We start from the raw sequence: 12,634 nt of genomic DNA on the forward strand, positions 1-12,634 counted from the left end.
CAAAATCCTTTAAATATTGAAAATTCCTTTGATTTGATGTAAAAACTCTTCCATGTTTCTTGCTTTTTTTTGGTGTATTTGTGTTATTGTTCATGTGGATTTGATATAAAAACTCTCTTCTATATTTGGGTAATATAAGTTTAATCAAGGCTATATTGGCCCAAATTGACACTGAGAGGAGGGTGAATAAGAGTTAAATTATTTTTAAATTTTCTTCCAATTTTACCAATCATACATAATCATGTGCTCACCCACCTCACAACTAGATGAGGCCTACAAGCTTCAACAACTAGAGAAATATTACCAAAAGTGTCATTGTTCCAAGATCTCAAAACTTGCTTAACATATTTTAATTTCTGAGCAAAGATAATAAGAAGGCAAAATCTATCCCTAACCATAATATTCCAAGCCTGAGTATAACAAGAGATAGAAAATCACTACGAGTAGCCCACATGTAGCCGACCCCTTGCAGGGGGATGTTCCTGGGATGTTGCTTTGGCTACTGTTCATTACTTATTTTTCTTTTTATTTCTCTTTGCTACTATTGTCATAACCTCTTTTGGATCCATGTAGCCGACCTAGTCGGGATAAGGTTATGGTTGTTGTTGTAGCCCACATATCAAAAAATTTGAATGACTTATTAGGTAACCATAAGTTTGATCGAATAATGAATACCCTATTATTATTACTACAAGAGGATTGATTATGAATAAAATTTTAAAACTTGTATTTTATAACATTCATACCATAGCTTCATTTAATCCTCGAGAGGCTCCTCTAGAACAATATGTGCTTAAGAATTTTTCTTATGGGTAATTCGGAAAAGTCATAATATCTCCAAATTGAAAGAAAATTATCGAAATTGCTGGTGACTTGTATTGTTGTGGGTTTTAGGAAGGTGGAAAATCTTAAGACTCCATCCACAATTCAAAAAGTTTCCATCTTTGGAGACCAATTAGATCAAATACAGAAAAATTGGTGTATAATATGGATATGAAATTTCTGGTTTACAATATTATATTGTTTTTTTTCATTTTTTTTTAATGATATACAATATTACATTGTTTTGGAAATGCTTTGTCTTTAATGTTGTTTGGATCATTTTTCTCTTCAAACCTCTCTAATTTCCTTTTGATCTCTAAATTGTATCACTTGAAGAGGACATAATGGGTTGATATACCACTGGGACATGGTCGACCTTTCCATTTGACATTTGTTCCGCCATAAGTGAGTCCATTGGTCAATAGCCCTAGCCCTATTGCGGGTTGTGTCTATCGTATTTCGTCCTTGGTCCAATTCCTTCCTTTTATTCTCTCTCCATAAAAAAAAAAACCCTTTCCCTGTTTTTAAATAAAAGGTAAGCTTGTTGGGTTGGCCCTTAAACTGTTGAATATTCGTATCCGATTATATTTGGATGGATACAGATAATATTCTATTCGTTGACATTTTTACCGTTTTGTTAATGAGGATTAAGGTTGAGACTTGAGAGTTCGGCAACTACCCTTTCTTCTACTCTTCTTAGGCTTTGATTTTTTTAGGTTTTTTATTTTTTATTTTATCTTGTATTTATTTTAATAGATATGTGATTCCATGCATCACAACGTAGAAAACAATATATATAAACCAATAGAAAATCTAGAAAAAGAATCACATTATCTTAACTTATTAAATTATAAAAATACATAAACTTAATTGGATAGACGGACACAGATATATTTCATATATTTTATTTCCGTCGAATTGCAAAATAAATCGGATAATAATCGATCAGATAGGGGGATTATCATATTCATATCCGATTAGTTTTTGGACGGATTCAGATTCTCCTAAACAAATATAAACGCGGATCGAATACGAATTTTTGAATATCCGTTGACATCCTTACCTTCACTTTTCATCAAGAATTTTTGACATAATGGATTAAAAAAAAAAATTGACATTTTCCTCGGCCAGTTTCCAAGTCTCTATGAGAGTCGGGAGACAAAGACGACTGATGGATCTACAAAGTAGGACCCAAATCTAGTGATGTGACAAAGCCAACCAAGACAAAGACAAACAACATACACATGAAATATCATCTTTCATTTTGACAGTCACAAGAGGCTGTATTCTGTTTCTTTCTTTTTGGATGGCAAACAGGGAAGGGGAGAAGAAACACAGGAACCCATAACAATATAAACAAATCTGTAAAGCTATTTTGCTTTATATATCTTCTTCATTTCTTTTGTTCTTAAAAATTTAATCGACAGGAGATCAATTACAAATATAAATGACACCCTTGTGTTTTACCTTTCTAAAAGCTGGTCTTATGATAGATATTAAACATATGAAGTAAACTGCTCCAATGCCCATCAATGTACTTTCTCTTCAAACCACCTTTCACGTGACTTAGTGAGAAAGAATATAAAAGGGGAGGGGAGGGGAGGGGAGGGGAGAGAGAGAATCTGACTCCCCTGATACAGTATTAGACAATAATCTGAATTTAGCTCGTCTCTAGGGAGCCCAGCACGCCCAGGATGCCACCAGTCATTGGGCTGGGATGCACACATCCTTAGGTGTGCACCGAGATGTGTGTAGCACAGCTCAATCGCTGAATGCCCCCTAGCAGTACCCTGGGCGCTGGGCTCCTTGGAGACGATCCTGATCCAATAATCCATGCTTAACACTGTCAGTATAGTGATGCAACTATTAAATAGAGTACTACCATCTTCTATAGATTTTGATATTTCGGATCCTATGAACAAGCCTTGTAAGAAAAAAGCATGCAATATTTGCTAGGAAAGAAAGAGCATTTTAAGAATTATTTAAGTGATATTTAACTTTTTTTTTTTGTTTTGCTAAAAACCAACAAAAGAATATATTAGAGAAAACCATGGATGGTTCAGAGGATCCGAAATATAAAAATCATCTTACATTAGGTCCCACGTTTGGATACGGTAAGGCAGTCATTGTGTGTATGGCTCAGCCTACACCGCTCAGGCCGCTATGGACAGCGTGCCATAGAAGATCTAGATCCGATCCCACTCTAATGCTCTTGGACCCACCCTCTTATTGGAAAACAGTGTATATTAGATGACTCCATTACACCTTTTTCTTTCTTTTGAAAAACTCCATTAGGCCGTAACTTCCATGTTCACTGATAAGCGTGTGGGGCTACTTCTCCTACAATCCTTTGGGCATCTCTCTCTCTCTCTCTCTCTCTCTCTCTCTCTCTCTCTCTCTCTCTCTCTAAAGCCTGCAAATGAAATGAAAGTGGCCTAAAGTTACAAGATCCTCTTACGTGTTTATACAATTCCATTTAATTTAAGGGGGAGTGTTCTCCGTGGGGGACCGTGATGCACGGGGCCAATGATAGTGCACATGAAAGCATCTTGAGGGGGTGGAATTTCCTCTTTCATATAGGAGCGAGACAGTCATTTCACCCCTACTATGTTTGAACATGGGTGATATATTTTCTCCCACAAAAACTTTTATCCTTAATTTAAGGGAGAATGCATGTTTTCTGTGCCGCAGCGTAGGCTGTGCCCAGGCACATGAGCCTACCACTTAGGGGGGGCAGGATGGTCATTGCGCCCACCTCCATGTGTTTGGGTGCAGCCTACGCTGTAGCACAGAGAAGACCGCCCCTTAATTTAATTACCACGCTTCTTAATCTTAGGTGAAGAGAAACAGTGAAACTATAGATCTAGCCCACACCATTCTAGAGAGAGATCCTGACATTGCCTACACTTCAGAAAAATAATATCACATGACCCTGTAAAGGAAAGGACAACACCATGAGAGTCTCATAGCCTTCCACCAAATTAAAGCAAATGGGATACAGTCTGTGTTACCTCACTATATTCTCCACTACTCTCCACTATGATTCATTTCCTCACTCACCCACTATAAATAAACACTTCTCCAAACACTCCCCACAATAAGCTAAAATCCTTCTACTCTTATCAAAGTTCCAACCATGAAGAAAACTCCAACACTCCCTCTACTCCTCTCCCTCTTAGTAGCCCTTCTATGCCTCTACCCTTCTCAGGGCTCTACCCTCAACTGTGGCTCCTCTGACCATAGCTCCACCCTTGAGGTCATGCATGTCTACAGCCCATGCTCCCCTTTCCGGTCCAAGAAACCCCTCTCTTGGGAACAAACCATCCTCGACGTGGCTGCGAAAGACGAAGCCCGGCTACTCTATCTCTCTAGCCTTGTCGGTCGGAGATCCACAGTCCCGATTGCCTCGGGCCGGCAGATTGTCCAGAGCCCAACCTACATTGTCCGGGCCAAGTTCGGAACTCCAGCCCAGCCCATGTTTTTGGCCATGGACACCAGCAGTGATACCGGTTGGGTTCCCTGCACCGGCTGTGTAGGATGTTCTTCTAGCGTTTTTAACACTGCCAAGTCATCAACTTACAAACCCGTTGGATGCTCCGCCCCACAATGCAAACAGGTCCCGAACCCGACTTGCGGCGGCACCTCTTGCTCCTTCAACCTCACATACGGCTCCGCCGCCATCGCCGCCACTGTCTCCCAGGACAACTTAGCACTTGCCCAGGACCCCGTCCCCAACTACTCCTTCGGCTGCATTAAAGCGGCGACCGGAAACCAAGTGCCGCCACAGGGAATACTCGGACTCGGGCGAGGCCCTATGTCGCTTCTCTCACAAACCAAGTCCCTCTACCAATCCACGTTCTCCTATTGCTTGCCGGATTTCCGGTCCGCCAACTTTTCCGGTTCACTCCGGCTCGGACCAGTTTCTCAACCACAACTAATCAAATTCACCCCACTTCTCACCAACCCAAGAAGGTCCTCCCTCTACTACGTCAACATGATTGGCATCAGCGTTGGCCGCCGGCTAGTCAATATCCCACCGAGCGCATTGGCATTCGACACAACCACTGGTGCCGGAACCATATTTGACTCCGGCACAGTCTTCACCCGGCTGGTCCAACCGGCCTACATCCCGGTGAGAGATGAATTCCGGAGACGGGTTAAGGCCGGACCGGTATCGTCATTGGGTGGGTTTGATACCTGTTATTTACAGCCGGTCGTGTCACCGGTGATTACACTACATTTCACGGGGTTTAACATGACATTGCCGCCGGAGAACTTTTTGATACATAGCACGGCAGGGAGTATAACTTGTTTGGCCATGGCGGCTTCGCCGGATAACATGAATTCGGTGTTGAATGTGATAGCGAACATGCAACAGCAGAACCATAGGGTACTTTACGATGTGCCCAACTCAAGGGTGGGTGTAGCACGTGAATCCTGCACCCGTTGAGACAGATACACAGAGAGAGAGAGAGAGAGAGAGAGACTGTGAGGCTTGTGAGCTTGTGTTGTTTTTTTCTGGTTTTGAGGATCTGTGTCGGTGGGCGAAAGAAAATAGAGGGGGGGTGGGTGGGTTGATTGTTGCTTAGTGTAGTTTTTGGCATTTTTCTCTTTTGTTTTAGTTAATGTAAGTTTGTGTTTTTAAGGGTATGATGAGTATGATCTTAAGGGAGAGAATCAAAGTATGGACTAGAAGATTGCTTAAGATTGACTTGGAGTTATGAAATTGTTAAGTGTTGTACCACTACACAACTTATTGGTTGCCACAACTTTTAATTCAAGGTCTCTTTCTACTTCTTTATGTCACAAAATAGACTTGGATGAGTTCTCCATTTTTTTTTTTTGTTTTTTTTTGTTTTGTTTTGAATTAACTCTAAGTGATAAGGATTATGGAAACAGGATTTATGAATCAAATTTTGTTGAGTATTTTAATTTAGGGTAGTACTGTTTGACCTTGAATGAAATTTTGTGGGTTAATTAATTTAATAGCGAGATCAGGAGACTATGGTGTGTTAAGGTGAATCAATTTTTCTAATCATGTTTGTCTCTAACAGAAGATTATATATATATATATATATACAGCACAAGAGTTGCAGCCTTAACCGAGGATTACAATATAAATAGGAAAGTGATATCACATGTGATATACATGCCTAATAGAAATAGAAGTTTACATAAAATGAAGGGTTAAATACACGGACCCCTAAAGTGGACTCAATATTCCTCATGCACCCCTAAGGTTTTGACAATTTTATACGCACCCCTTCAAAATTCCACGTACACTTTCTACTTTTCAACATAAACCATTTAAGTCCATACCGTTATTTTCAAACCTTAAATGCTAACGGGAAGAAGGTAATGTATAATTATACTCTTTCTAAGGCTTAATTGCCAAAATACCCTTAAGTGAAAAAACAAAAATGACAAAAACTGAAAAAGCAAAATACCCAAATCACCCTTTCTCCCTTTCCCTTACGCGATCGAAGAACAATCCCTAAACCCTAGTTGGAGCTCAGCGGGGAGCAGAGTGGGGGGAAGGGGGTGGGGTAGGGATTGAGTGGCCGTCTGAAAGTGTTGTGAGGTTGTTGGAAATGGAGAGTAATAGGGGTTGCTGCAGCAGTAGGCTTGTGAAGCTTTATTTTGAGTTATTATTCAGAAATGGTGGTGTGAACCATTTTCTCTGGAGCTTCTTATGTGCTTTGGTTGAAGCTCAGTATTTGAATCGCACATTGGTTATGGATTTGACGATCTGTTTACTCATTTCTGGATTTTTACTTGGGTTTCTCGCATTTTCCTCTCCTCCTGATTCTTCTTCTTCTTTTTTTTGGGTGCTTTTGTTAATTGAAAGTACGGTTCTGTCTTCTGTATGCATTTTGCCCCTTTTATTCTTTTTTACAGTTTCAGCTTTTCCTGATTTTTTCTTCATTTTCGTTTCGTATCACTTATTTTTTGCAGACCTTCTTTAGTCTTTACCTTCTGGTTTCTTAGTTCTAACTTTAGCAGGTAATTATGTTTCTTTTAAAACTGAAACCTCTAACAGGTGGTTGAATAATGAAGGACTTGGACATAAATCAAGCACCACCTTCAGGAACAGAGGAAGAATGGATGATGATGATGATGGGAAATACAGTGGACGAAGAAAAGAGCGGTGGTGGCCCTCCCCATAAGAAGCTTCGTCTCTCAAAGGAGCAGTCTCGTCTTCTCGAACAGAGCTTCACAGAGAACCCCACCCTTAATCCTGTTAGTCCTAATATAACGATCACCCTCATCTTCTTCTTCTTCTTCTTCTTCTGATTTTAAGTTTCTAATTTTTTTTCATTTCTCTCTTTCTTTGCGTAGAGGCAACGATAAGCTTTGGCTTTACAGTTGAAGCTAAAACCACGACAAGTGGAGGAATGCGTATATTGCCACCAAGAAGCAGCAGAGAAGAAGCAGAAGAAGGAGAACTAGAGAAGAAGTTAGAAGGTAGGGCAAAAAGGTCTTTTCAAATTGTAGGAGTGGTTAGAATAAAGGTTAGTTTGGCCAACAAAAAAAATTAGCATTTAATGCCTAAAATTAACGGTATGGATTTAAATGGCTCTAGGTTGAAAAGTAGGGGTGTACGTGGAATTTTGAAGGGGTGCGCATGGAATTGTCAAAACCTTAGGGGTGCATGAGGAATATTGGGTCCATTTTAGGGGGTACGTGTATTTAACCCTAAAATAAAAGACTTGTAGGAAAACCGTGTGAGAGTTTTCCTCATTGAAAAAACCTCAATATCGTCCCATACACCCCCTCAAGATGAAGGGCCAACGGAGTTGGTCCGTGACGATTCTGATTTTTCTGAAAATACGAATTTTTATTCATTGTCTATATCGTTTCACTGATATAGTATCATCACCTTAAAAACCGTGCAATATCAGTGTATCGGATGATCCGACACTGACAACTCGAACCATACTTTTAATAACGTTCTGAGATGGGAAGCATGGTGCTAGCCCATGAGGGGAATCTTATCGTTTCTTGATTAGGAATATTTCATTCTGATTTAAAGATTTGGGAGTCTTAAATCCATGAGAGAAAAGGGAGTGATCCTAGGGATCTTACCGTTTTTTACTAGGAATTAAATGAATCTAGAGTTTGTTAGGGGGTGAAGAGATAAACTCAACACAAAAATAGGGATTAAATAAATAGAAAATTAAGGATTAGGGAATGGTCATAATAGTGATTACATACCTTTTCTTGTGATTAAGCTAAGTTTTTGTAAGCACACAAACAGCTGAGAAAGTTAGAGAGAGAGATATGTCGCTCCGGCTTGGGAGAAACTCCAGCATCACCGATGGTTGCTTGGTCGATCCTACCATATTTTCATTGATGATGAATTTGCAACTAATCAATCAATTTATAGAACTTGGGTTCATGGTTGAAGGTTTGAATGGTTGCAGATTCATCATCATTGAAAATATGGTCATTGCATACGACCATTCTATTCGGGTACCACTGAAAACCATTAACCATATATATATTTTCTTTATCTGTGATTTTTACCATTTTTTTTATTACTGTGTTTGTTACGTCCCCATTCTTGAACCACGGGGAATGCAATCGGAGCGTACCAATATGTTCCCAAACCGCCAAGATCGCAGATACAGTATACATGATTAACTCATACACACGGCAACAGAAGATCAAAACAGGTTAATAATAGTAATATCAAAGTTTACAGAACCTACGTGATAACTTATATTATAATTGTTTAAGTTTACCCTCCCATTATAGATCATTCTAATAAGGACCTATGTATTACTTACTGTATAAATAATACATTTATCATAAAAGGAAACAAAAGAATACACCTGTAAATCAAAAAGGAATGAGTCATGTGTATCAAAAGATGGCCACCGGCCATAGATCACTGTCCCACCAAGGAACACACATCACAGCAACACTCCGGTCCATGCTCTACGATCTCCGGAGTCCACCAACCTATATAACTAGCATCAGGAATCTTGAACTCCGCGCAGTCCTACTCGAATATACCTGCAATCATCTAAATAAAATATGTTTCCTCGAGGAATGAGCTCCGCTGAGCCCAGTAAGCAGCTAAGCCACACAAGCAAGTACAATAATAATAATGAATGAGTTTGATCGCAAACTAGACATGATAAGCGAATTCCACAGCGTCCCATACTACTAGGATAATCCGCACATCATATATGGTTTACAATCATGCCACCTGAATGCATGATAAAGTTAAATTTTATTATTATTCATCTAACAAACAATGCCTAAGTCTGGTAAAGTACTACTGCAACACCCTAGGTAGCATCCCCGATGTCGGTACCATAAGCGGATGGTATATCGACAATGACAAACCCGAGTTGCGGTTAGAAGCCTGCAGTACTTATCTCCACCAAGCGATATACGCAAACTTCCATAATAAAACTAGCTCCTTCCCGGTCCTGTGAACTCACCGAAGTTCTCCCGAGTTTTGAGAACGGTAATTCCATCACACAGGACATTACCATCAGTTAACTAACACCTTACCCCCTGTTGGTAAGGGGTGTAGTACGGGGTACATTATCTTAGCCAAATGCATATATTGTATGAAAAGGGTACGCACATGCATAAGCCAGAGTTTGAGTCCATAGTACCGAAAGACGGTCAGTCGGCTATCCTCTCGCCCCTCTAGCCTATACATACACATAAAAGTATGGGATGTGATTACTGAAAGCGGTCGGTCAGTCACCACCCCGTTTCCACCTAATGCAGTAGACAATTCTAATACAATTATACGTACGACAATCCCAAGCCCAGCACCCACCATGTTATACCCGTATCCCGGGATATAATTAAATATTATTTCTTCTCGTGATGTGTAGATACCGCTGCCATGTATGCTGGTGACCTGTTCTCCATGATGGTCAAACCTAGCTACAAAATTGTTGACCACAGTACGGGTTTGCCTGTGGAGGAAAGATTCCTCAACCGTCAGTGGGGAAAGTTCGTTGACGGCGACTTCGTTGACTATCGTCCAAGTACCAGCCCGAGAAGCGAGGAGTTTAGGAGAGAGCATCCTGGACCGTCGCCTCAGTTAGATAATTCGTTCAGTGATGACCTTGGCATTGCCGTGGCGAAGCTATTCGGGGTCATGGGTGATAAACCATGACAGGGGGAAAAGTAAGTTCTAGCCCTCAAGTTTTGTTATTTATTCTTTTCTTGGTGACCTCGAAGTACGGGTCAAGGCCTGAACCGCTCGAGCTATTTCATGAGAGAAGGGAACATTTTAAGTTCGGGTCCCACTTACCTTTGGGAAGTACATTGGGGACTTATACCCATCTCATATGAATCCATCTCAAAGTGGGCTTTTCCCTAATTAAAGTTGTGGGCAGACCCATTTAACTTAAGAAGCCATTTAACTTGTATGACCCATGCACTAAAGGCCCATTTAGCCCTATTGACCCAAGGATGGGTTATTCCATTCACTTACCCATATAGAACAAATGGGTCAACCCATTTAGCTCTTGACCCATTTGGCTTAAGAGACCCAATACCCACTTTCTATAAATAAGCCAAAGGGGGAGAAAGCATTCAATTCTCAATTACTTCTCCCATCTAACCTAAATCGTGGAGGAGAGAAAGAGGAGAGAAAGAGGAGGAGGAAGGTGGAGAAGCTTGGTGGAAGGTTGAGATCCCATCTCTTGGAGCCATAAATCGTAGAGCTCTCTCATCTTGGGGGTAGGTAAGCCATTGAAGTTTCTTCCTTCTTCTATTTTGGGTTTTAAAAGGGGTTGGGTAATGGGAGAGATTGACCTAGAGCTCTCTTGAAACCTAAGAAATCGATGGAACCTTAAAGCCAAGGCTATGGTGGAGTTATTTCACTCCATTATGAGCTCTAATGTTAGTATTCTCATTCCATTTGAGAGATTTAATGTTAGTATTCTCATTCCATTTGAGCTCTCGGTTCCTTCTCTTAAACCTATTATGATTGAATGGACCTAGAAAGGTCTTAGGACCCTAATGAGCTTAGGATGGAGTTTCCTTGATGTTCCTATGCTTTAAACCACTTGAAAATGGAACCCTTGGAGGGGGATCCTTTGGATTTTGGACCTGCAGGTGTGAGGATTTACATGTGGTTTCAGACCTGCAAGAAACCACCCTGAAATTACCTCCCTGAGAAGGCCCCTGGAAAGCTTGGATTTATGGGCGGTTTCATTTTTTGAGAAACCACACCTGCAACCGCCCTTGACTGAGACTGCCCTGAGCCCCTGGTTTCCTAGGAGTTACCTGTGGTTGCAGAATTTGGGCATGAAACCACTCTTGCAACCACTCTATTTCTGAAACCTTGTACTTAAGTAATTATAGGAGACCTTTTGGGGATCCTTTCCCTTTGCTCGTTTAACCTCATTTTACTCTTTGTTTAGGTTAATATATCCATCTTGTGGCTTATTACTTGATCGATGCGATAACTTATAATCTTGGTGCTTGGCATACACATAGTGAATGGATTTGGTTGTTTGGGCTTGATATTATTATTGCATTATATATTATGTAATCAGTATAATTATTAAGCATGCTTGCGCATATTGCATACTTTTATATATGATTGTTCTGATGTTGATTGGAAATGCTTTACTTTGATGGGTCTCGGTGCCAGTGGGTGCCGGTGCCGGAACCCCGGATACTATATATATTTTATGAAGTCATTATATTGAATGTCATGTTGAACTATATGCGCCGTGCCGTGCTGGTAACCGGGCACTAAACCAGATGAAAAGTTGATGCGCCCGGATTACCTCTCGTGACGATAGGACTTGCATGTAGTATATCTGCGGCTAGGATTTCACACCCTTATGCTACGACCCTTACCAACAGGGGTTTAGGTGTTGGGTAATCAGTACACCGGATTCTGTGGAGGTGGGAGAGGCCAGTCATGGTAGTATTGGTTATCAGGGGTCTGCCACTGAGTGGTCTTGGAGGCTTCGATCGGCGTAGGTCCCAGGTGACAATTGAGGTTTCATTATGGCGATAAGTTAAGTGACCCAAAGTGTCTCCCGAGTTGTCACAGTAGCATATACCATTGACTTAGTTGTTTGTTAGGTGGAAAAATGGACTTAACATGTGCATGCATCATTGGACTATGTGAATTGCGTGTTTGTGCATCCCCATCCCTCTCACTGGCTCAGTGGAGCTAACCCCCCTCGTGCGCACACTTTTTAGATTATGATGCAGGTGACAGATATCTCACGGGACTTGGAGTTCAGCCCTCGGGATACGATGAGATTGGTGAGGAGGAGCCGGGAGCCGTGTTTGAGGAACATGGCGACGGGTGTCCTTGCGATGATTGTGCCTACGGGCCGTGAGGATATATGGGACTTGGTCCCTTTTTGATTTACTTTTGGGGCTTAGGCCTATGTTGTAATATTTACTTTTATACCCTTTTGATAGTTACTAGATGGTCATTGAAAATATAACTAACTACTGTATTTATCATCTAGCCTTTGAACATCTTGTAACTATTCGATTTATACGCTTCCGCAATACTACTAATCTTTGGAATGAAATATTCCTTTTTTCCGCATTCTAATATTATATTATGTTAATATTGGTTATGACTGTGCTTTGGGACACTGTGTCAGTGATCCGGGTGGTTTAGTAGGATGACACGCGTCGTCCTAGTCACCCTTTATATTATATTATATTCCTTGTCTGGAATAGGGGCGTGATAGCGTGGTATCAGAGCGTGATGCTCTGCACCAGTCACAGTCTTGCGGACTTATGATTTACTCTATACAACTAGGGTCTAATTTAAAAGCCTTCAACAAGAATAATT

At 40.8% G+C, this 12,634-nt stretch overlaps 1 protein-coding gene across 1 annotated transcript; it reads left to right on the plus strand.

The window, feature by feature from the left end:
* Window positions 1-3,919: 3,919 nt before the first annotated feature.
* On the plus strand, window positions 3,920-5,312 carry LOC122644042 (aspartyl protease AED3-like). The gene has a single exon (XM_043837640.1). It carries the CDS (start codon window positions 3,959-3,961, stop codon window positions 5,270-5,272), a length of 1,314 nt encoding a protein of 437 aa, XP_043693575.1. The 5' UTR covers window positions 3,920-3,958; the 3' UTR covers window positions 5,273-5,312.
* The last annotated feature ends 7,322 nt before the right edge of the window (window positions 5,313-12,634 follow it).

Source organism: Telopea speciosissima, chromosome 10 (genome assembly GCF_018873765.1).
Source record: "Telopea speciosissima isolate NSW1024214 ecotype Mountain lineage chromosome 10, Tspe_v1, whole genome shotgun sequence".
NCBI classification, from domain to species: Eukaryota; Viridiplantae; Streptophyta; class Magnoliopsida; order Proteales; family Proteaceae; genus Telopea; species Telopea speciosissima.